General features: G+C 44.0%; 1 protein-coding gene and 1 non-coding gene across 4 annotated transcripts in view; both read left to right on the top strand.

Annotated features, from left to right (window-relative positions):
* The first annotated feature begins 14,631 nt into the window (after nucleotides 1-14,631).
* CLPB (ClpB family mitochondrial disaggregase) overlaps nucleotides 14,632-24,773 on the top strand; it is a 147,170-nt gene continuing 137,028 nt past the window's right edge. For 2 of the 3 annotated variants that reach the window (XM_026010552.2, XM_072727339.1), the window contains exons 1-2: nucleotides 17,357-17,913; nucleotides 21,683-21,734. In XM_026010552.2, coding sequence (XP_025866337.1) covers nucleotides 17,493-17,913; nucleotides 21,683-21,734 — 473 coding nt within the window. In that variant the 5' untranslated portion in view covers nucleotides 17,357-17,492. Of the gene's footprint in view, nucleotides 17,914-21,682; nucleotides 21,735-24,773 lie in introns of all 3 variants that reach the window. The other variant, XM_026010551.2, reaches the window with a different exon arrangement.
* Nucleotides 16,251-16,359, top strand: LOC112928774 (U6 spliceosomal RNA). The gene has a single exon (XR_003236783.1). It is a non-coding gene; the product is annotated as a U6 spliceosomal RNA (small nuclear RNA).

Below are 24,773 nucleotides of genomic sequence, written 5' to 3'. Positions count from 1 at the left end.
AAAGAAACAAACTGATTCTATCTCCAGGTAGGAAGCATTTCAAACAGCCTGTAGCACCCTGTGATTTATTTAAGAAAACAAGGAGGCCTTCAGAGATACCTGGGCAAAACTGACAAGGTCTGAAAGATTGGCTTAAAAATGGAGCTATTAGGGATGCCTGGCTGGCTGAGTCAAAAGAGCATGTGACTCTTGATCTCAGGGTCATGAACTCAAGTCCCATGTTGTGGTGGAGAGATTACTGAAAAAAAAAATAATAGGAGCACCTGGGTGACTCAGTTAAGTGTCTGTCTTCAGCTCAGGTCATGATCCTGGGGTCCTGGGATCCAGCCCTGCATGGGGTTCCTTGCTCATCAGGAAGTCTTCTCCCTCTGCCTCTGCCTGCTGCTCCCTCTGCTTGTGCCTTCTCACTCTGTTGTCAAATAAGTAAATAAAATCTTTAAATAATAATAACAAATGAAACTTAAAAAAAAAACTAACAAAAACAGTACTGTGAGTAGTCAAAGAGCAACCTACATGAATGAACCCCACAGAGGGAAACACTGACCCCAGTGTGAGTCAGAGCTAGTAAGTCTGTTACAAGAATTGTGAGTTCACAAAAATCCAAAATGGAAGATTTCATAAAAGGTAGTAGTAATGTGCACAGTAGTTTGCGATAATATTGATTTTAAAATTGTGTATTGATCACCCCAAACTATATGAATCATGCACTGGTATTTTGGTCAAACCCTAGAATATAAACTATAGGGGTAGGCCTGAGGAGAAAAGAAATCCTGGAAAAAGACAGGCTAAACATAGGAAGTAGCTATACATGGTAGAAGAAGGGTGCTTGTAGAGGGGGTAGGGCATTTGCAGAAAGTGAGGATAATTTTGTAGAAGATGAAGGAAGTTCTGTGGAAGATGTAAAAAATATAAGTAAAAGGTGGGGAAATGGTGGGAACTGTTGAGCAGAGAGGAAACCTGATTAGGAGAAAGGAAGTATCGAGGTTACTTAAGAGGAATATAATGCACAGGCAGTAAGTTCAGATTATTGCATACAAGTCACCACTTCTGAAGAGTTGGTCAGAAGGAGGAGGGAAGTTTGTACATTGCTTGGCACGTGAGAAACAGTTTGGGCTAACCATGTCAGGCTGAGCAAGCTCAAAATGTATGAAGTCAGTTAAGGTAAGAGAAGGAGTCAGTTACAGGAAAAGAATGGTAGGTTATGAGAGAAATGTCAAGAAATTAAAAATAGACTCCTTTTCATAAGATAAAGATTAAAGAATTATGTAAAGCAGGGGAAGGAATGAAAAGGATATGAAGGTGTCTTAGGAATAAGTAAGACATACACCAAATGCCAGCAAAGGGAACCAGCCCCTTGCCGGAGTGCAGAACCAAAGGACAGAAAACCAACTTGTTGGCCTGCAGGCAGCCCGTTAGTTTGTCACAGTTAGTGCTTATGTCATTGTGACCGGCAGGGGGCTAGTATGCCCACTGGGCCAGAGAGGGAGAACACTGTTCTCCTAGAGGCCTCCCCGCCTGCAGAAGCACCATGGAAGGAACTTGGGCTTTCAGAGCAGGACCCATCCATTCCCCCATGCCCGCAGGGCGCCCATTTCCAACAGCAGGGCCAGATATGCATACTCTGGACAAGAGCTGCTGTACTTCCTTTCTCCTCTTTCTCAGTTGCTCCACTAGTCTCTGCCTTGGGCTCATGAGGATGGATCTCACTAGGCCCTTGATCCCTGTGCATGCAGCCTCCCAATCCTCCTCATCCCCAGGGCCTATCCCTGTTTGGCTTGTATATCACCTTTTCTGACCCCACCTGCCATAACTCCTCATCTCCTGAAAACTCTCACAATGCCCTTGGAGCTCAAGGTCCCTCATGAGCAGAATATTCTGCACCCTTATCCTCTTCAGTGAATGTTCTCTTCATCTTCTTGCTCTGCCCTGTCATTTTGGTCTGAAGATACTGCTTTCTTTGAAATCGTCTCAAGAGATACTTGTTTGCTTTCCTACAGCCCTCATATCACACTGGACCCAGAGGCAAGTTACATGTTCTTCTGGTTTGTCATTGCTAATCCCAAAAGCCCTCTCTTCCATAATATGAAGAGACTAACTAGATAATCGACAACCCCTCTGTATGCAGGCATTTCTGCCCTCCTCCCCATGCTTGGAAGATTTGGCCCCTGGATCACTTATTCCAACACTCCAACATCTTTCTTGGGGATTTCCATATCCATCTTGATTATCATTCCAGTGCCCTGGATTCAGGTTCCTCAATATTCTCTTCTCCATGAACTTGCCTTCCCTTCTGTCTAAGCCATTCCCTTCCATGGTTGTATTCTGACCTTGTCATTACAAGAACTTCAGTCTCACCACAATTTCAATTTTAGATATTCCATCCTATGACTACACCACTTCCTTAACCCAGATTTTCTAGAACACAGAGCCGGCCTGAGGCAAAACATGTGTTGATGCTTTTTTTGGAAAGACGCAAGAGCAAGGAAAAAGGAATAGTCAGGTGGAGGAGTCAAGAGAACACCTACAAGGTGGTGCTTTGCCGAGCTGGCACCATCTTTACAAGAATGCTAAACAGGATGCTTACAGGACCCTTCCAGAGAAGCCATATGGAACCACAGCAACTAAAAACAATCCACTGGGGGAGGAAAGGAAGCCATTCATCTGTGGGTGCCTTCCCTCGTTGGCCCAAATCCTTCCCATAGGACAGGAATTCCTTAAGATCTGCAGGTTGCATACTTGACCACTCTGGGAAGTCAGTGGGAAAACCAGAGCATCTAAGAGTCCAGTTGGTTCAGACCTGGTGCGGGAGCTGCTGTGGCTCCTGTGGCAGTGGATGTGATAGAAGTCGTGCTGAGACCTGGTCCTGAACCCCAAGGGGAGCCTGAGGTAACCAGAGCTAGGAGATGTGATGGTCAGGGCTATGACCACTGGAATGAACTAAGCCATCCCTGGGGCCTGTCTAGCCAGAAAATATGGCAAGTGGCTTAGGTCCTGGAGAGAGGAGTGGGCAAGTCAGGCTGAGCACATCTGGGGTGAAATAAACTGAGTCTTGCACATCCATCTGTTGTGCCATTTAGATTTGTTCTTACCCATTTATATCTGAATCTTGTGTGAGGAAAAATGATACTGTCACTTTTTCTCCAAGAGAGGTTTAAATCCAATTCTTCAAGCTGAGGGCCAGTTGCATCTCTTTAAAAAGGGACTCTAAGACCAAGTTAAATCCCTTTATTGCAGCTGGTCCCAGGGCCATAATTGATACTCATCACCTTCCTGCTCTAAAAACCATTCTAGGTTTCCTTCACTCTCAACCAGCACTTTGGCTGATCTGAGTTACTTGCCTGGTGAGATGATCCAGACCTTCAGCCCCCTCACCTTGCTCTTGTCATGTGATGGTTACAGTAACCCCTTCAGAGTGCCCACTGAGCAGCAAAACAGTAAGACTTCACCCCAGTGAATCCCCTGAATTGCAGACACACTCTTTAACCATTATGAAATGGCAACCCTCATTATTCATGTGAATCAGGGTCGACTTCTTCTGTTACTCTAGAAACATCCTTGCTGCTCCTTTGGCATGAAGAGCCCAGAGTGAGCAAACTATGATATAGCCTCCAGTTACCTGGTAGAAGCAGGCATATGTACACACACACAGGAATAGAAATTTGTCAGGGCCTAAAATTATGGAACAGGAAACATGAATTCTACAAGTGGGTCATTGGGAATAATGGTGATCAGGGACAGTCCTACTTCAACCACCTTGTAGTTGCCCAGACTTATGTATTCTACTTATTGAGGCAAAACCACTTTCCTCCCTGGCATCGTTATGGCACCTAGGTAATGCATTCATGAGGAAATTGCAAGGATTAGCACCACCAACAGAAAGATAGAGTTGTCCTACCACAATCCCAACTAATTTGTCCTTTTGGCAATTTGCAAAAAGCTCAATGGATTCTGGAGGGTAACTATAGATTTTTATAAACATAATCAGCTAGTGAATCCAATTACAGCTGCAACCTGGATGTGGTATCTTTATCAGAACAAATCTATTTATCTCTTTTCAGCCCCAAAGCAATCTGCCTCCATGTGTCATGACAGCTGTATTATTTTGCTATTTTTTCTCATGGCTATGTCAACCTCTGACTTTCTGGAACAACATAGCCAGGGGAGGCCTTGATCATCTTGATAACCCACAGATCATCATGCTGGTCCATTACGTTGATGAAATTATGCTAATTGGACCTGCTGAGCAGGACGTAGTAAGCATTCTGGATACTTTGGTAGAACATATGCATTCCAGAGGACAAGGGATAAACTCTATGAAAATTCAGGGACCTGACACATGGATGAAGTTTCTAGAGGTCCAGTTGCCTGGGGCATGTTGAAATATAGCTATTAAAATGAGAGGCCAGTTGCTTCATTTTGAATTTACCACCCTCATTAAAGAGGTGAAAAGCTTGGTGATAAGCCTGTTTGGATTTTAGAGGCAACATATATACTATATTGGAGCATGTTGCTTCAACCCATTTACCAAGTAATCCACAAGATTGCCAGTTTTGAGTGGGGCCTAGAGCCAGAAAAGGTTCTGCAGAAAAGGTTCTTAGGTTCTGCCTAAGTTGTTCAAGCTGTCCTGCTGCTTGGGTCTCAAGACCTAGCAGACCCTTGGGCAGCCCCGGTGGTGCAGTGGTTTAGCGCCGTCTGCAGCCCAGGGCGTGATCCTGGAGACCCTGGATCGAGTCCCACGTCAGGCTCTCTGCATGGAGCCTGCTTCTCCCTCTGCCTGTGTCTCTGCCTCTCTCTCTGTGTGTGTCTCTATGAATAAATAAATAAAATCTTAAAAAAAAAAAAAAAAGACCTAGCAGACCCAATAGTATGGGGAGTGTCTGTAGCAAAAAGAGCCTCTGCCAAAACCCCAATAAGATGATTACAGTGTAGACTCTTAAGGGATTGAAGTAAAGCTGTACCCTTTTCTGTTGGCTATCCTCCATTTGAAAAGCAAATCTTAACTTGCCAGTGATGATGCAAACAGACTCCTGCTTGAGGTAGGATGCTGTCAGCATGAGATGATTTTGCAATCACAACTGTCAACCGGGGATAATGGCTTAAATCAGAAGCTAAGGAGAGGTGACACAGGACACCATAGGCTCTGATACAAGTTACTTCTTGCACTGCTGAGACCCCCTTGTATTCCACATTAAATCTGTTCTATTGAAGATGGTAGCAGACTGCAACCTCTGTAGAAGATTTAGTATATGAGGATTACTGAAACAAGTGACGATCCCATTAGTTGCAACTAGCTGTAAAGAGCCAGGGGTATAAGAAGGCAGATGGGGAGAGAATTTGGAACAGAGAAATGGGAAGGCAGGTAAGATGGGTCTCAGAGCCCTGGAGAACAAGCAAGATAATCTATCATAAGCACCCAAGTATTATTTAAAAATATCACTTGCAGAATGCAGCTTGTTCTCCAGGGCACTGAGATCCCTCTTACCTAGATTCCCTCTTCCCTGCTCCAAAATCCCTCTCTGTCTGCCCTCTCATACCTCTGGCTCTTTACAGCTGGCTCAAGAGAGAGAAACCACTTAGTACCTCCTGACTCAAGGAGAGAATAGAATGCAGTACAACACCCACAACATTCAGATATGAAGACTACACAGACTGTCAACTGGGAAGAGAGATGGAAGGGAAGGTATCCCCACGAAGAGCAGTTTTAGTGGAATGGAAGAGGAGGACACAGATGGCATCGGTGTGGTGGGACTACAGGGCTGGAGGAATCTGACGTGGATGCCTTGAAAAGCTCGACTGAGAAGGACCCCTAGTAGAGGTTGCCCCCAGCTAGAGCAGTGACCCTTGCCTAGACACTCTCGCTGCCCTCTGGATCTACCACCCTGCTCCATAAATATTTGATTCCTCCCCTAAACTAAGGTTAGGATTCACTTCTGCTCCATTCTGTATCCTCTCCTGCCCTCCAGCCGTCAGCCTGGCAGCTGGCACTGTTCCCATTGAGTGATCAACACGCAAATGAATTGTGTTATGTGTGTTGGTAGTCCTGGAGATCTACTGCTCAGTCCCCCTTCAGGGAAGGACTTGCTGCCAAGTAGAAAATGGGAGACTTTTAAACAGGAACAAGGAAATTACACTAGGCAAGAAAACAGATTAGTTACTGCAAGGTTACTCTCAATAGGGCATGGCGGGGAGTTGTCTGGCAGATTTCCTTGGGCAATTCCTGATTGGCTGGTTTAAGATTCCTTTTCTGGGGGAGCCAAAACTTAATTAAATCCCAGTTTGGCAACGTGGGCTTAGCATGAACAACTTTGTTTCGGGCCTGTTGTCTTGTTTTTAACATTTCCTGATAAACATCTGGTACCCCAAATTCCATTTCCGGCTTTGCTTCCAGAGACGCCATCTTGTGACAGGAGATAAAGGAGCTTGTTCCACCATCCAAATAAAATGAATATGAGATTGGGGTTAGGGGTAGGAGTTCAAGTGCCCAGTAGAAGGGCCAGTCAAGCAGATCTGTGGCCAGAGTTCACCCTCCTTACTATCAAAAATACATGCTCTAGAATTTCATCTGCTCCATTCCCTGTTTAAGATTTTGTCCTTCTATCAGCTTTATAGTTAACTTGTATATTGAGGAGTGTCAGATGAATGAGAAGAGGTTTGCATTGTGCCTGTCAGAGAGTTCAGAGCCCCTTTGAGCGTTGAGGAGCCATGGTGGTCAAGGCTCTCAAGGAAGAACTGGCCCTACAGCCAAGCATCTGGGAATTCCTTCCTGCTGGGAGTTTTTCCACCTTGCTTTCGTTTGCTGTTCAGTTTTGCGGGAGTACACCCTCACATCTCAGCTCAGAATGTGTCATATTGACTCAGCACAGTGTTGACAATCCTTTTGGTTCTTCTCTTTTTCCAAACCTCAGGCACGCTTCAGAAGTGTCTATTATATGCCCGTCTCTTAACTTCCTGTGAGCTGGGATTTTGTAGTGATTAAGAGTCTGGGCTTTGGATTCAGACAATTGGAGACCCAGTTTTGCCATTTACAAGCTGGGTGACACTGGTGAAATGACCCCTCCCTCACTTTCTTACCTGTAAAATGGAGATAGTATCATCCTCACAGGATTGTCGTTGGAGTTAAGCAAGATAATCTATCATAAGCACCTAAAGTAGAGTCTTGCTTATTATAAAAGTCAGTAAACACACACACACACTGATTTGCCCATGCAGGAAGGGCCACCACCCAGAGACACAGCTTTCTGTGCTGAGGCTCCCTCTCTCTACCCCAGGCAACACCCTGGCTGCTCTGAGCTGAAGGGATGGAGAGTGGCTCTGATGCCCAATCATTCTCTTCTCCTCTATTAACTTATCAATATGATCAGACTCAACGAAAAAACAGAGTGGAGGGATCCCTGGGTGGCGCAGCGGTTTGGCGCTTGCCTTTGTCCCAGGGCGCGATCCTGGAGTCCCGGGATCGAATCCCACATCAGGCTCCCGGTGCATGGAGCCTGCTTCTCCCTCTGCCTGTGTCTCTGCCTCTCTCTTTCTCTCTGTATGACTATCATAAATAAATTAAAAATTAAAAAAATTAAAAAAAAAAAAACAGAGTGGAGTGTTCCTCCGCAACCTGAATAATCACTTTATGTTCCAAAAAGCCTTCTCTTGCTCCTCCCTAGTGATGTGGAAAACAAAAGCACAAGAAAAAATTATTAAATTCCCTTACTGCCTACAGTCCATTGACAAGCCCTTGAAACAGACAGAGTGACCTTCCTCTAGGGACTCAACCACCTCAATGTTAATACTTTGCTAGGGGCAAAAGACAATGTAGCCCAATCCCCAGGATCCTGTAAGTCTACTTTAACATATAAAAATTCCTTTGGAGATTACCTTCATCCCTATCACTGCAAAATACACGTTGGCAATTCTCCCCCAAGGAAATGGCCCACCCATATACATCTGAAGGACCTCATGACTGAGGTTTTATGAGACAGTAATAAATGACCTTTTCCCAACCATAGCTAGCCCCCTCAAGGTCCTGGAAACCTTGCTTCCAAAATTCCTCAGAAACTTTTGCTATCCCTGACCCCCTCCCAACTTGTAAGTCTATAATGGACCACTACTCATGACCCTAGTGCAGCTGTTTCTGCCCAAGGGTCCTGTCCTGTGCCTGATATAAACCACCTTTTTGCACCAAAGACATCTCAAACTTCTCTCTTGGTTGTTGGCTTCGAAACCTAATGTTTTCCTACCTCACCCATTAGCAAGGCTGCAGAAACAAGCATTACGGAAGGAAGGAAGGAAGGAAGGAAGGAAGGAAGGAAGGAAGGAAAGGAGGAAAGTAAGGAAGGTAGAAGGAGAGAGGGATGGAGGGAGGGAAGAATGGAGGAGGCCCACCTTTGAGTCCATTTGGGAGGAGCAGAGCATTAGACATGGGGCCCAGGAAAGGCTCACAGAGCAAAATCTTAATGTGGGAAAGAGGAGAAGTAGTGGAGTCGTTTAATTCCAGGTTTAAATTCTTGGTACAGTGTGTACTTGCTGAGAGAGCCTAGTAAGTGGCTTTAACCTCTCTGGTTATGAAGTGAAGCCTCACTTCTTACCTCTTATCCTCTCCTGCTCTATGCTTCAGCCACACTGAGCATGCAGTTCCTCAAACATCCCTTAAAAATATTGCCTCTGTGAGTTTCCACGGAGTGTTCCTTTTGCACTGACTCATTCTCCAAGCACCCCACCAGCTAGCTACTATATTCCCTCTTATCTGGTCAATTGTGGTTCTACCTGCAGAACTCAGCTCAGATGTCTCTTCCCTTAGGAAGCCTTTCCTGGACACTCAGCCTGCTGTGGGCTCTGGGGGAAGCCTGAATCCTCTCAGTTGTATCACTTAGAGCTCTGCTCTGCAGTGATGTCTGTGGACTGCCCCCCTTCCAGAGCTCCCAGCCTTGTTTGTGACAGTGGTTTTAGTGCCTGGCACTTCATAGATGTCTTATAAATTGATGTAGGAAAGATGCTAGGGTTCAAAGCCAACAGCCAAGAGAGAAGTTTGAGATGTCTTTGGTGCAAAAAAGTGGTTTTATTCAAGCACAAGACAGAACCCATGGGCAGAAACAGCTGCACTAGGGTCATGAGCAGTGGTCCATTATAGACTTACAAGTTGGGAGGGGGTCAGGGATAGCAAAAGTTTCTGAGGAATTTTGGAAGTAAGGTCTTCAGGACCTTGAGGGGGCTAGCTATGGTTGGGAAAAGGTCATTTATTACTGTCTCATAAAACCTCAGTCATGAGGTCCTTCAGATGTATATGGGTGGGCCATTTCCTTGGGGGAGAATTGCCAACGTGTATTTTGCAGTGATAGGGATGAAGGTAATCTCCAAAGGAATTTTTATATGTTAAAGTAGACTTACAGGATCCTGGGGATTAGGCTAAGATTGCCTTTTGCCCCTAGCAAAGTATTAACATTGAGGTGGTTGAGTCCCTAGAGGAAGGTCACTCTGTCTGTTTCAAGGGCTTGTCAATGGACTGTAGGCAGTAAGGAAATTTAATAATTTCTCTTCTGCCTTATCATAACTGATGCTCAATATTACTGTAAACTTTGACAGCTTTAAAGAGTTGGACAAATGCACAGGAGTAGGCATTAACAAATATTTGTAAGCGGAATGGACTGGAGTGGATCAGAGTGGTGAAAATTCTTCATGATTTAAATTTTTTTTTTAATTTTTATTTATTTATGATAGTCACAGAGAGAGAGAGAGAGAGAGAGAGAGAGGCAGAGACACAGGCAGAGGGAGAAGCAGGCTCCATGCACCGGGAGCCTGATGTGGGATTCGATCCCGGGTCTCCAGGATCGCGCCCTGGGCCAAAGGCAGGCGCCAAACCGCTGTGCCACCCAGGGATCCCTCTTCATGATTTAAATATTTAGCAGCACCATCCTTTTTTTAATATTCTTTTTTTTAATTTTATCTTTTTATGATAGTCTCACACACACACACACAGACACAGACACACAGAGAGAGAGAGAGAGAGGCAGAGACACAGGCAGAGGGAGAAGCAGGCTCCATGCACCGGGAGCCGGGAGCCGGGAGGCCGAGAGGCCGAGAGGCCGACGTGGGATTCGATCCTGGGTCTCCAGGATCGTGCCCTGGGCCAAAGGCAGGCGCTAAACCGCTGCGCCACCCAGGGATCCCTCTTAGCACTATCTTAAAAGTCCACAAGATGTCAGTGTTTCCACATGAGAAATAACGCTTCAGTCAGAAACTAAAATGTACTCCCACTATTGGATGCTGGAAGTTAATTTAAAGTAAATATTGATAAAGAAATAAGGGGAATTGGTTGCTTGTTTTGTTGATTTTTTTTTAAAGATTTTGTTTATTTATTCATGAGAGACACACAGAGAGAGGCAGAGACATAGGCAGAGGAAGAAGGAGGCTCCCTACAGGGAGCCCCATGCAGAAATCGATCCCAGGACCTCGGGATCATAACCTGAGCGGGAGGCAGATGCTCAACCAACCGGAGCCACCCAGGTGCCCCTGATTGGTTGATTTAATTGAATAGTCAGTATATGCACATGGTACAAAACCTGAAAGTATGTACAATGAAAAGTAAACTCTCCTTCCCTCCCTACTTCTCTTCCTTATCCCCAAGTTCCATTTCGTCCACCCCCAGGGCAACTATTTTTATTACCCTTCCAGATAGCCTAAGTATTCAAGCACATAAATGTATATATCTAGTTTTCAAATAACACCAGTGGTTGTATACAACTGTTCAATACCTTGATTCTTTTTCTACTTAAAATACCTCAGAGTATTCCATATTAAAAGAGATAAGCTTGGGATCCCTGGGTGGCTCAGCGGTTTAGCGCCTGCCTTCTGGCTGAGGGTGTGATCCTAGAGTCCCCGGATCGGGTCCCACATAAGGCTCCCTGCATGGAGCCTGCTTCTCCCTCTGCCTGTGTCTCTGCCTCTCTGTGTCTCTCATGAATAAATAAGTAAAATCTAAAATAATAATAATAATAATAATAATAATAATAATAATAATAATAGAGATAGGCTTTACTCCATCAAAAAAATAATATTCTATAGTTTAGCTATACCTTAATGTATTTAATCAAACTCCTGTATTCAACCTGTTTCCAATGAGGAATGCTTGGGATATTTCTCTTGCCTCTTACTATTACAAATATCCTGAAACATTCCTCATTTTACACATGGCAAGTATACCTGCATTTTATTTTTTTGTATCTGCATTTTAAATTCCAATGTTTGATATTGTCAGTCAGCTAGCCCTTTGTTGAAGTTGTACCCATTTACATTCCTACCAAAAACATGTCTTTTTCTTCACAAACCTGCCACAGATGTTATATATATAGCATACATAAGCATACCTATATACTTAATATATATGCTTACAATATATTTAAAAATATATATTTGCCAATATAATAAGTCAACTATGTCTTATAGATTGTTTTTTTATTTTATTTTATTTTATTTTATTTTATTTTATTTTATTTTATTTTATTTTATTTTATTTTAATTTTATTTTATTTTATTTTATTTTAAAGTAATCTTTACACCCAACGTGGAGTTCAAATTCACAATCCCGAGATTAAGAGTTGCACGCTCCAGTGACTGAGCCAGCCAGGCATCCCTTATAGTTTTAAATTTTATTTATTTATTTATTTATTTATTTATTTATTTATTTATTTATTTATTTTTGAGAGAGAGAGAGAGGTATGAGTGAGAGTGCTGGGGGGTGGGCAGTAGAGAGAGAGGGAAGGAGAGACTCCATAGACAGGCTCTGAGCTCTGAGTCAGGGCTCCATCCCACATCCCAGAGATCATGACCTGAGCTGAAATCTAGAGTCCCAGGCACCCCTTTATCTTATATAAAAAGTCTTTGTTAAAGTGTAACTGACATATACTAAACTGCACGTTTATTTTTTTTAAAGATTTATTTATTTATTTATTTATTTATTCATGAGAGAGAGAGAGAGAGGGAGAGAGAGAGAGAGGCAGAGACACAGGCAGAGGGAGAAGCAGGCTCCATGCAAGGAGCCTTATGCGGGACTCGATCCCGGGTCTCCAGGATCACATCCTGGGCTGAAGGTAGAGCTAAACCGCTGAGCCACCCAGGCTGCCCTCATTCTTATTTCAATAGACATGTAGGTTGTTTCTTTTTGCTTGTAGCAGATTTTTTTAAAAATTAAAATTGTTGTTATTTTAAAGATTTTATTTTTAAGTAATCTCTACACCCAATGTAGCTGGAGCCCACAACCCTGAGATCGGAAGTCACATGCTCCTCTAAATGAGCCAGCCAGGCACCCCACTTGTTTCCAGTTTTTAAGAATCACTAATAAAATATTAATGATCAAGTCTTTGTATGGACATAGGTTTCTCTTTCTCTTGGGTAAATACCTTGAAGTAGAATGGCTGGATCATATGGTAGATGTATGTTTAACTTTTTTTTTTTTTTTGTATGTTTAACTTTTAAGGAAACCACCAAACTGTCCTCCAAAGCAATTCTACCATTTTATATTCTCATCAATAGCATATGAGCTTTCCAGTTGCTCTACACTCTCACCAGTATTTGGTAGGGTCAGTCTTTTAAATTTTAGACATTCTAATAGATACATCATAATAATTTACAGTAGTTTTTATTTTCATTTTCCTAATCAGTAGTCGTAATGGTATTGAGAGTCTTTTCATGTATTTATCTTATTTCACTTTAGTGAAGTGTCTATTCAAATATTTTTCCCATTTTAAAAATTGGGTAATTTTCTTCTAATTGTATTAAAGCTTGAAAATCCTTTTTATATTCTGGTAGAAGTCTTTTATTGGATATATAATTTACAAATAATAATATAATTTAGGGGGGTTACAATCTTAAAAAAAAAAAACAAAAAAAAAACCCAAATATTTTCTCCCCTTTGTGGTTACTCTGTTCATTCTCTCTTTCTCTTTTAATATTTGTTTATTTTAGAAAGAGAGAATACAAGCAGGGGAAGGAGCAGAAGGAGGGAGAGAGAATCCTAAAGCAGACTCCCCAATGAGCATGGAGACTGATGATGCTAGATCTCAGGGCCCTGAGACCGTGACCAATAGTCAGCCCTTCAACTGACTGAACCATTCAGGTGCTCCTCTGTTCATTCTCTTAACAGTGGCTTTTGAGGAGCCAAAGCTCTTAATTTTGACAAAGTGAAATTTTATCTTTTTAAAAAATGGATCATGTTTTTGGTATTGTATCTAAGAAATCCTTGCCTTACTGAACATCAGAAAGATTTTCCTCATGTTTTCTTCTGGAATTTTTAGAGGTTACATTTTACATTTAGGTCTATAATCCATTTCGAGATGATTTTTGTTTATGGTATAAGCTATGGATCAAATATAGCTTAATTTGTACCTTTCTTTTTTTTTTTAAGATTTTATTTATTTATTCATGAGAGACACAGAGAGGGAGAGGCAGAGACACAGGCAGAGGGAGAACCAGGCTTCACGCAGGGAGCTCGATGTGGGACTTGATCCCGGGCCTCCAGGATCACGCCCTGGCTGAAGCCAGGTGCCAAACCGCTGAGCCACCCAGGGATCCCCAATTTGTACCTTTCTTATGTGTGTAGTTGAGCATATATTCATATGTTTAAATACAAGTTGTAATTTTTTCTTGTGAGCTCTTTGGTCATGTCTTTTGCTTGAGGCTGCTCAAGGCTGCTAAGTTTGGATATGCAGTTCATGGAAGTTTAAGCTGAAATCTAGCAGCACACAGCTCAGCTAGTCATGCATGCTGTGACTCCTCAGGGAGGCCTGTTCTTTACTTTGCACAAAGGCACAGTATAAGCTAGCACAGGCATTGCTTTAGTCCATTTATCTCTTGTATGGTAGGTCTTTTGCATATTTTATAGGACTTTTCTGTATTATTTAGCCCTTCATCACTGTGGGGTAAATATATTTTTTCCCAGCTAGTCATTTTTTCACTGTGTATATTTCACTACTAGAATTTTTTTTTTTGTAGAGTCAGATATATCTTTTCTATTATGGGTTCTGAGTTTTGTGTCACACCCAGAAAACTTTCCTACTCCAGTTATTTGTTTAATTTATGTTTTCTTCTAACTCAATCCTGCCTTGCCCCCTCCTCATGGATGTTATTTGTGAAAATCAAATGAGGGATTCATTGGGCAAGTGCTTTGAGATCACCCAGTGGTGCAAGTTATGCAGTAAACTGAAGGGTTCTGGAAAGTTGTCTACAGTAGGAGGGGCTGAGTGCTGCAAACTTACCATCATCTTGTGACCTACCTGGTAATGAGAGCTCAGAGATCACCCTTCTGGCTGAGACCAGCCCTAAACTGGGAAGCATAAGTATTCTAAGAATACAGGGAGGGTGAAGCTGCTATAGTGAGTAGAGTGGTTAATAAGACAGGATGTCCTGGGAATCTCTTAAAATAGGAAGGTCAAAATGCTTTTGCTATTGAGTACCTTAATAAGTCATTTGTCCTTTTAACAGCTATTAACTGAGTTCCTTACTAAAGGATCAGAAATGAAAAACTCCATCTCTGCCTGCAAGAAGTTTAGAGTAGGGGAAGAACAAATATTGTTAAAATCTCTATGATACCTAGAGCAATCTATACATTCAATGTAATCCCTATAAAAATACCATTAACTTATTTCACAGAGTTGGACAAATAATCCTAAAATTTGTATGGAACCAGAAAAGACCTTGAATAGCCAAAGGATTGCTGAAAAAGAAAACCAAAACTGGTGGAATCACAATTCTGGACTTCAAGCTGTGCTACAAAGCTGTGATCATTAAGACAGTATGGTACTGGCACAAAAACAGACATATAGATGAATGGAACAAAATAGAGAACCCAGAAATGGACTGTCAACTCTATGGTTAACTCATCTTTGAAAAAGCAGGAAAGAATATACGATGGAAAAAAGACAGTCTCTTCAATAAATGCTGTTGGAAAAATTGGACAGCCACATGGAGAAGAATGAAACTGGACCATTTCCTCACACCATACACAAAAATAAACTCAAAATGGATGAAAGACCTAAATGTGAGTTAGGAATCCATCAAAATCCTAGAGGAGAACACAGGCAGCAACCTCTTTGACCTCAGCCACAGCAACTTCTTGCTAGACATGTCTCCAAAGGCAAAGGAAACAAAGGCAAAAATGAACTAAAGGGACTTCATCAAGATAAAAAGCTTTTACACAGCACAGGAAACAGTTGGCAAAACCAAAAGACAACCTACAGAATGGAGTAGGTATTGAGAGTCGAAGATATTTGCAAGTGATAAATCAGATAAAGGACTAGTATCTAAAATATATAAATAATTTATCAAACTCAACACCCAAAGAATAAATAATCCAATGAAGAAATGGACAGAAGACATGAACAGACATTTCTCCAAAGAAGACATACAAGTGGCCAATAGACATATGAATTAATGCCCCACATCACTCGGTATCAGGGAAATACAAATCAAAACCACAATGAAATACACCAGTCAGAATGGCTAAAATGAACAAGTCAGGAAACAACAGATGTTGGCGAGGATGAGGAGAAAGAGGAATCCTTGTTAATTGTTGGTGGGAATGCAAGCTGGTGCAGCCATTCTGGAAAACAGTATGGAATTTCCTCAAAAAGTTGAAAATAGAGCTACCCTATGACCCAGCAATCACACTACTGATATTTATCCCAAAGATACAAATGTAGTGATCTAAGGGGGGCACATGCATTCCACTGTTTATAGCAGCAATGTCTACCTACAATAGCCAAACTATTGAAAGAGCCCAGGTGTCCATTGACAAATGAATGGATAAAGAAGATATAGTATATATATAGATATACAATGGACTACTACTTAGCCATTAAAAAGAAAATGAAATCTTACCATTTGCAATGACATGGATGGAACTAGGGGATATTATGCTAAGTGAAACAAGTCAATCCAAGAAAGACAATTATCATGTGATCCCATTCATATATGGAATTTAACAAACAACAGAGGATCATAGTGGGAGAGAGGAAAAAATAAAACAAGACAAAATCAGAGCGATAACCCGTAAGAGACTCATAATCATAGGAAACAAACAGGGTCACTGGAGGGAAGAGCGGGGAACAGGATAACTGAGTGATGAACATTAAGGAGGGCATGTGATGTAATGAGCACTGAGTATTATTTAAGACTGATGACTCACTGACCTCTACCTCTGAAACCAAAAAGATATTATATGTTAATTAATTGGATTTAAATAAAATTTTAAAAAAAGGAAGTTTAGAATAGGGTGCTTGCTTTGGCCACACATATACTAAAATTGGAACAATACAGAAAAGATTAGCATGACTCCTGCATAAGAATGCCATGCAAATTCCTGAAGTATTCCGTATTTTTAAGAATGAAATCTTGCCATTTGCTGGGACATGAATGGAGCTAGAGAGTATTATGGTAAGCGAAATAAGTCAGTTAGAGAAAGGCAAATACAATATGATTTCACTCATATATGGAATGTAAGAAACAAAACAAATGAACAAAGCGGGGAAACCCTCAAGAAACTCAACTACAGAAAACAAACTGATGGTCACCAGAGGGGAGGTGGGTGGGGTGGTGGTAAAATAGGTAATAGGATTAAGGAATACACTTGCTGAGATGAGCACCGGTGTTGTATTAAGTGTTGAATCACTATATTGTACACTTGAAACTAACATTACACTGTATGATAACTGGAATTTAAATAAAAACTTAAAGATTAGTTTACAGTAGGGAATCCAAAGCACCCCTAGAGCAGGGAAAACAATTCTAGCTGTCATTTCTTGAAGACCTATTGTGAGCCAGGGACAGTGTCGGTCTACATATTATCTCATTTGACACAGGCAATCCTCTTGAAGGTAAACAGGAGTAACATTCCTTACCCAACTTCCCCGCATGCAGGTGTCATGAGATGCGATGCGACAGCCCACCTGAAAACCCTTTGAAAATAACACAAGTGAGAAAGCAAGACTAGGACTTATCTGTTTAACTGAGAGGAAGTCTGTGTAGGAAAATAAAGAGAATTGCTATTACAGGTATACTGGTTATCCTAGACAACTTTTTTTGAAAAGCTGCCCCAGGTTAAAAAGAGAATAGGCTAAAAGAAATAAGCATATGTTTCATAATAGGCTTTCTGCTGAAGATCCCTGAAACTGCGCCGCATATGTTAACTAAATTTGGCGGGAGGATCTGGGATTCGAACCTTAATTCTAATCTCCACGTTCCACTCAGGCATTTCCCCTTTTACCACGCCCCCTCACTCGAACTCCATTTCCCAACATGCACCGGGCTTCTCTAAGTCGACCGTCTTTGTGACGCGAGTTCCATGGCTTCCTGGGAAATGCAGTTTATTTGTTCTCCAGCTGCGGAAAAATCTAAGGCTGTGGACTACCACTCCCGTGAAGTACTGCAGAATTCCACCGCGTTCGCGGCGTCTTCGAACGCGCCGCGGCAGCCATGTTGGACGCGGCCAGCATAGGGGCCGGCACCAGGGGGTGATGGAAGCAGCTATCAGGATGCTGGGGTCCCTGGTGTTGAGGAGAACAGCGCCGGCGCCGCGGCTCCTTCTCCAGCTGCTTAGGTCCCCATCGCTCCGGAGTCATGGAAGTGCCTCCGGCCAGAGTGTGATCACCGCGGGCCGCGGGGAGCCGCAGTGGCTGAGGGCGGCCGTCTGGGGGCGCCCTGGATCATCGCCAGCCTTCCTCACCGGAGAAGGGGCAGCCACCTGGGGGCGCCAGGGAGGACGCCCCGAGACCCAGTGCCTCGTAGCCGCAACGTGGGGACGCCTTCCTAGCCCAGAAGAAACACTCCCGGGACAGGACAGCTGGAACAGGGTCCCCAACAGGGCCGGACTGAGCATGTGGGCCCTGGCCACGGCGCTAGTGGTTCACTGTTACAGCAAGAGCCCGTCCAACAAGGGTGATTATCCGTGCAGTCTGGGTTCGAGGAAGACAGAGGCGGGAGGAATGACCTGACTTATCTTTGGAGGGCAAGTGTTGCTTATAGATTTAGACCAGCAGAGCTTCAGTCCTGAGGGACCCAGACATCGTCTGGTTACCGGGGCAGGGTGGTGAACTGGAGAGCTCAGTGCCTGAGTTGTATAACTTCCTATCATAGGTCACCTCGTTTCTTTGGTCATTACTTTGTCCATCTGTACAATGGAAACGTTGGATGAGACATCTAAAATTAGAGCATGGTCCTTTTATGCTCTAATACTCAGCCCGGCCAAATTCCTCTCTTAAGAGGTCTCCAGGAAACCGCCATGTGTTCTAATGGCAACTACTAGATAGTTTAGAGACGTTTTTCCCATAACGTGGCCTAAGAAAGGAAGTAGAGACCTGGTTTCAATGCCAGCTTTGCCACCGCTCACCCCTTGCTGCTCCCTGGTTTCAGCCCCCCCCCGCCCCTTACACGGTAAAGAATTGATTTCTCAGTACTCTTACAGTGCTGTTGTTTTGAGTCTTGGAGTTCAGCAGCCAGGGGGCTGCTCATCAGACTCTTCAGGGGTTTTGTTGTCTGTGGTCTCAGGTGTGAGGTGATCTTGCCAAGCCAGGCTGTTGGCAGGAGAAGAAATACAAGGAAGTTGGATCCTTAGAGACCCAAAGTAACCATGAGGGATGGCAGACCCAGTTTGGCATCTCCCCTGCATGCATGGAGCTGAGGAGGGACTGGGAAAGCAGGCAGAGAGCCAGATTTCTGGCCTGTATGAGCCCAGTCACTCAGATTCTCGGCTATTCCTCAAGGGGGAAGGCTGGGAAGCATGGTGTTCATAGGTTCCATGCGTCCCAAGCTCTGAGACTTGGGAGCAAGAGTGGGGACTACCTTGAACTTAGTTTATTTAGCAGGGTGTGGCCAGCTGTAAAGGAAGGGTCCTGAGTTGGAAGTAAGGACCTCTGAGATCCTGTTCTGGTTCTACTCCTAACTCCCACTGTGGCTTTGGACTCTTGCTTCTCTATCCTCATAGGCTGTTTGTTTCCTCATCTACAAAATTATGAGTTGAAATAGACTTTAAGGGCTCTTCTAGCTTAGGCGTGCTGTAATTCTATAACTTTGAGCATTTTTTGAATACCCTCTGTGAGCCCAATTTTGGGAGGTGTGGAACTTCTAACAGCACAAAGTCATTTAAGGAGACCATGCAGGCAGTTAGGCCTGTGGTTCTGGTGAGTGGGTCTGACAATGTGTTGTTGGGGGATTTGAGGGCCAGCAGGGTCACGAAGGCATTCCTAGAAAATTGGTGGAGACCCCTGGAGGATGGGGAATTTGAACTTGAGTTCTGTAAGATGAAGCAAGAGATGAAAAGGAGAGTGACATTGTGAGCTCTGTGAGAGCAAGAAATGCAGCTTATCTTTTTTTCAGGTTGATACAAGTTCCTTCCTCTAATGCTTTCAACATCGTTTGTCCACCATAGCACCTGGAACTTAGTAGGTACTCCATAAATGTGTCTTGAGTTGGATTGTATTGCATGCAAAAGCTTCATGGATATGGGAGTCACAGGTCAGTGTGGTGTGTGCAGAGGCCAGCAAAGTAGCCAGCCTGGTTGGAGGACAGGGGGTCTTTGGAATGAGATGAGAGCAGATGGAGTGGGGCCCAGATGTCAGATAGGATGGTTTTTGGAGGGTTTGGAATTTCTCCTGTAGGCAGTGGAGAGCCATGGAAAATTCATGAGCAGGGAATGTCCCAAGGCTAGTATGCTTTGATGATTTGGGAAGGTGTTCAGGATCTTGCCTTAGAGGTTCCTAGGAGCTCCAATTTGTACTTTTTCTACTTACTAAAATAGGTACTGACCAAACCCTGATCACTTCCAACCCTTCAGACTTTGCTAGCCTATGCTATACCCTGATTTGGAGTTGGTAAGCTCAGGCCCTTTGTACATTGTGGTAGAAACTGTACCATGTAGGAGCTGGAGGCCCTGGTTTTCAGCTCCTTCCTCATTCCCCCAGTGACCTTGCTAAAGCCACTCGTTTCTGCAGAGTGAGGGAGGAGTGGATACAGTGATCTCTGAGGAAGCTTTGTTCCTCTTCCAACTGAAAGCTGCCTGAGCATCCTTGGATGTGTGCTTGGAGAACCATGGGGGAAGATAACAGGAGAGACCTGACCCTGGAGTCTAGGCTGACAGATGGGGTGGAGACACTAATTTTTGAACCACAGATCTGGTTTGCATATTCATGACATGGTGGCTATCTTATTATCCCTGCTCTTCACATAAGGAAACTGAGGCTCAGGAGATTAGATGAGTTGGCTCGGTCATACAACAAGTAAGTGGCAGAATTGGGGTGGGAGTTCAGGTCTGTCTGTCTCCTATCCTGCTCTTTCTACCCTACTGCAATGCCTCCTCTCATGTTTCACTGGATGAGTCTCTTGGCTGGACTGAGAACTCTCTGAGGCAGTGCTGGGTATGAGTCTCCAGTGTTCACCCAATGGAGCTCAAAACCTTGCTGGGCATATAGCGCTCCATGGGTATTTGAAAAAAATTTGCCTCTACTATGGAGTTTTTCTGAGCCGGGCAGTTTTTCTTTGTGGCCACAAGGTGGTGCCAACAGCCTGTAGGCTGCTCAGGCTAGGCCGGGCTTAGCATTGCTTTTCTGCTAGGTGATTCCTAAGGAATTGCCACCCTCTGCTTTGGGTCTCCCTTTTTCTGAGCTTGGCACTGAGGAGTTGGCAGATTTTTCAACCATCATTTCATTTCCTCGGCATCCTGTGAGGCTTGCAGGGCAAGAATTACTGCGTCTACTTATAGTCATGGAGGCTGGAGTTGAGAGGGAAAAGTGCTGCCACAGAGCAGGGAATAGGGGCAGGCTGTTGGAGCCAGGCCTCCTGACTCCTTGTCAAGACTCTTAACTCTCAGAGGAACCCACACCCCTGCCTGTTCCAACCCATTCTGTTCTTGGTGTCGGGTTGGTGACTTGTGATACGAGAATCAAAACTAGGTTGAGAGGGATGCATGGGTGGTTCAGTGGTTGAGCGTTTGTCTGCCTTCTGCTCAGGGCATGATCCTGGAGTCCTGGGATTGAGCCCCACTTTGGGCTCCCTGCGTGGAGCCTGCCTCTCTCTGTGTGTCTCTCATGAATAAATAAATAAAATCTTAAAAAAAAAATAGGTTGAGAAATCAGTTGGGGGAGAAAGTGGGACAAGGTAGGGGAATGACTAATAACAATGACAGCCTTGTGAAATGTATTAGTCTGAGCTTTCTAGCTAATGAGTGAAGGGATTCATCTATCAAGCATTTGCCATAGACTACACATAGTTGCTAGCACTTTACCTGGATCACCTGTATGATAAGAGTTACAAAATTAGGGTATGTAATGAATGTGGAAGACAGATTAACAGTGGATACCATGCAGGCGGGGGATGATTAGCTTTCTCTTAATATACCTTGGCATCATTTTTCTTGTTAAAGCCATGTTTCTTTTCTTTCTTTTTTTAAATTTATTTTTATTGGCGGGGGGGGGGGGAACCCAAGCAGACTCTGCACTTAGTGTGGAGCCTGAAGCAGGGCTCAGTCTCAGAACCTTGAAATCATGACCCTAGCTGAAACCAAGAGTCAGATGCTTAACCGACTATGCCATCCTGGTGCCCTAAAGCCCATGTTTCTCAAGTGCTTCCATTTCCATTGTTTTCCTGGGCCCCCCATGCAGCTCTGATGGTAGGTCTTGGCCAGGGATCTGACCAGTGCCCCCTTTCTTTTCAGATATAGCCCTGATGGAAGCTGCTCGTGCCAACAATGTCCAAGAAGTCAGCAGGTGAGTGTTGGATCTCCAGGACTTGCTCTCTCCCACAAGAGAGCCTGAGCTGGGTGAACCCATTCCTCCAGTGGTGACTGCCTTAGAGGAAATCCTCATAGTAATCTGGGAAGTGAACCCTGTAAACTTCCCTATAGTCACAGTCACTTGGGCTCCAGGTCAACCTTTAGATTTTTTAAGGTAGGAAGTCAGCCCTGTGTCCCCTTATTTCTTGACCCCAAACATCTCTGGATCCTTCCACTGTCTTGTTCTTAGCAGGACATGGTGTATATTCCCTTCCACATCCTGTGGGTTCTTTACCGAATCTTCCCATTTGTTCTTATTTCTTTGTGGAACTGGCCATGTGTTATTGTTTGTTGCCTCCTTGGAATACAGGTGGGGACCCATGGAAAGGTTTGGGGATTTAGGAGGGAGCTGAAAGAAGCCTGTTAGGTCTTCTGAGGCTAGAAAGATCTGCCCAAAGGGTTGGGGTGCACATCCTGGACTCCTGCTCAGGAGCTAACTGCATTCTTCTGGCCTGGCTCAGCTGGGCCGCTTAGACCACTGGTAGGTTGGATCTGAGGTTCTTGGCAGGGACAAGACTTAGGTTGGGGCTTCGCCTGGTGCCAGGGCTGGGCAGTCTGTGTCCAGGATAGATGCTCAGACCGAGGCCAGCATAGGGCATCAGTATGGGCCTGTTGGTTAGGGGCAGAGGTTTTATTTTTGGTGAAATTAGTAGCCTGCACTGGGCCTCATCTTGACCTTTTTTGGCCCTTTCTATAAAACGAGGGGCCACAAGATATCCTCTCTTCCTTGCTACCACGTCCACATTTTAGACAGGAAGTCCCATGTTTTGGGTGGCTACCCCACACCCATTGCCACATTCTTGGTGCTCCTCCTCACTCTAGCTGCCTGCACATTGAAGAAAGTGTTGAAAGTCAGCTGCAGGCCCCACCAAGACTTACGGCTTTGATTCCCTTTCATTTTATCTGCAGCATTATTATTGATTCTCAAGGGTGCTTTTGAGTATTAATGTTCAAGGCTTAGTTTTTAATAAACCACTTTTGGAAGTATGGGCTGGGAGTTGTTTCGTAGCCAAATAAATATGATGGAGCAATAGTTTAATAAACATGCAATGATGCATCTTAAAAACCAAGCACTGATGTCAGCTTGTTGTTATAAGAGCCATTCATAACTGCCAGCTGTGCGTGGCATCTTCATTTCCCCAGAAACAGCTGAGCCTCGCTTCCTTACGCTGCAGTATAAGAGAGTGAGGGGGCAAAACTGGCTGTGCCCCCTCCTCTCAGGCCTTTGCTGACCTTTAAGTCACCTGTTGGTGATTGGTCAGCCTTCCTGCCGAGGACTGCCAGGCTGCTACTTTCCTCTGGCAACCCAGTTTAGGTGGTATATTTGCAAAGCAGCAATGCTATGAATCCACTTTTCCATCACCCTGGGGAGGCTGAGTTTACCCTATTCCATTGAGCCCCTGAGTGTTGATTATTTTAGCTCTTTCAAATACATGTTTTCAAATGTTTTTCTGATAGCAATTAAACACCTGCCAAAAGAATGCAGAAAGTGATTGGATTTGCGGTATGTGTGATGCAGAACATTCCTTCTCACGCATGTGGATAGCATTTGTAGGGGCCTTTCACATGTATCTCTGGTTCTTTTCTCCTGCCTTCAGTTGTCTCATTTCTTTTGGTCATGATAACTCAGAGTCTCCCTTCACCCCTTGTAAGGTAGTCAGAGATGAGCAAGGCACAGATCCTGCCTTTCAGCGCAGCAATCTTACTCTTACTCTTCTCACCTCCTGTGTCCCCCTCCATCCCCCCACTCTGAGGCAAAAGGTAGCGAACAAACTGAGCAAAGGCAGGGAGCAGGAGGTGCTGGCTGGCTGCTGGGCCCAGTGTCATGTTGGTGCTGCTGAGGTGGTACATGTTCAGCACTGCAAGGGGAGAGGTGGAGGATGGTTTAAGACAAGCCAATGTGCAAGGTTTATTAAAATGCCTATGGTAAGGAGTGTTGAATTGTTATCTTATAAAGCAGTGATGAGACATGGAAGGTTTTTGAGCAGGGGAATGACCCAATTAGGATCATTCAGAAGGGTGAAGAATAAACAAGTAGGGGAGAAGCTATTTCTTTTTTTTTTTTTCTTAAAGATTTTATTTATTTATTTATGAAAGACATACACAGAGAGAGAAGCAGAGACATAGGGAGAGGGAGAAGCAGGCTCCATGCCGAGAGCCCGATGTGGGACTTGATCCTGGGACTCCAGGATCACACCCTGAGCCGAAGGCAGACGCTCAACCGCTGAGCCACCCAGGTGTCCCGAGAGGCTATTTCAATAAGACAAATTCAAGGTGATGAAGGCCTGAATTAGGACATCTTTCCTTCCTCCTCTCCCAGAAGAGTTCTTGCTTATGAGTGAATGAATGGGCTTCTCCTGCGTGCTGGAGATGGGAGATGACCCATGCTTTGGTCTCAAGGAAACAGACATGTAACCTATCAATTACAGTTTTTTTTTTGCTAACAGAGCTAGGCATACAGGTGGAGGTGGGGAGCCTGACTATCCTTGCTAGAAGAACAATTCTTTTGGATTCCCACAGCAGGTTCTTACTCAGCTTTTCCATGCCCTAGACTGCATAGGTGCTTCATGCTGCTCTTAGGTTCTTCCTTTGTGTCCTGCTTTTAGCTCTGCTCAGCTGACCTGCCTATAGCAGGATAGAGTCCCATTCTCAAATTAAAAAAAAATACTTAAACATAGCTTGTATTTGGTTAGGTCACCATGTGTATGATCAGTATGGTCTGTAATATCAGTATTTGGTATAAAACTCAGATCTAGTGAATAATATTGTCCTCTACCGTTCTTTCCCTATTGCCCTCTGTGGGCCTCTGTGTATCTCTGCCTTGATGTCCCCTAACCTTCCTTAGCCCTAAAGCCTTGGGAAAGCTCTGGATAGTGAAGGCCGGCAGCCTGAGGTTCTTCTGCTCAGAGGGGAAGTGCTTCATCCTCCTCTTTAAGGATTCTCTGGAATCTGAAGTTCCTAGGTCCTGGATATG

This window comes from Vulpes vulpes, chromosome 11 (genome assembly GCF_048418805.1).
Source record: "Vulpes vulpes isolate BD-2025 chromosome 11, VulVul3, whole genome shotgun sequence".
Taxonomy (NCBI): domain Eukaryota; kingdom Metazoa; phylum Chordata; class Mammalia; order Carnivora; family Canidae; genus Vulpes; species Vulpes vulpes.
Note: the sequence above shows the minus strand (reverse complement) of the source record. Positions and strands in the feature narration are given on the sequence as shown.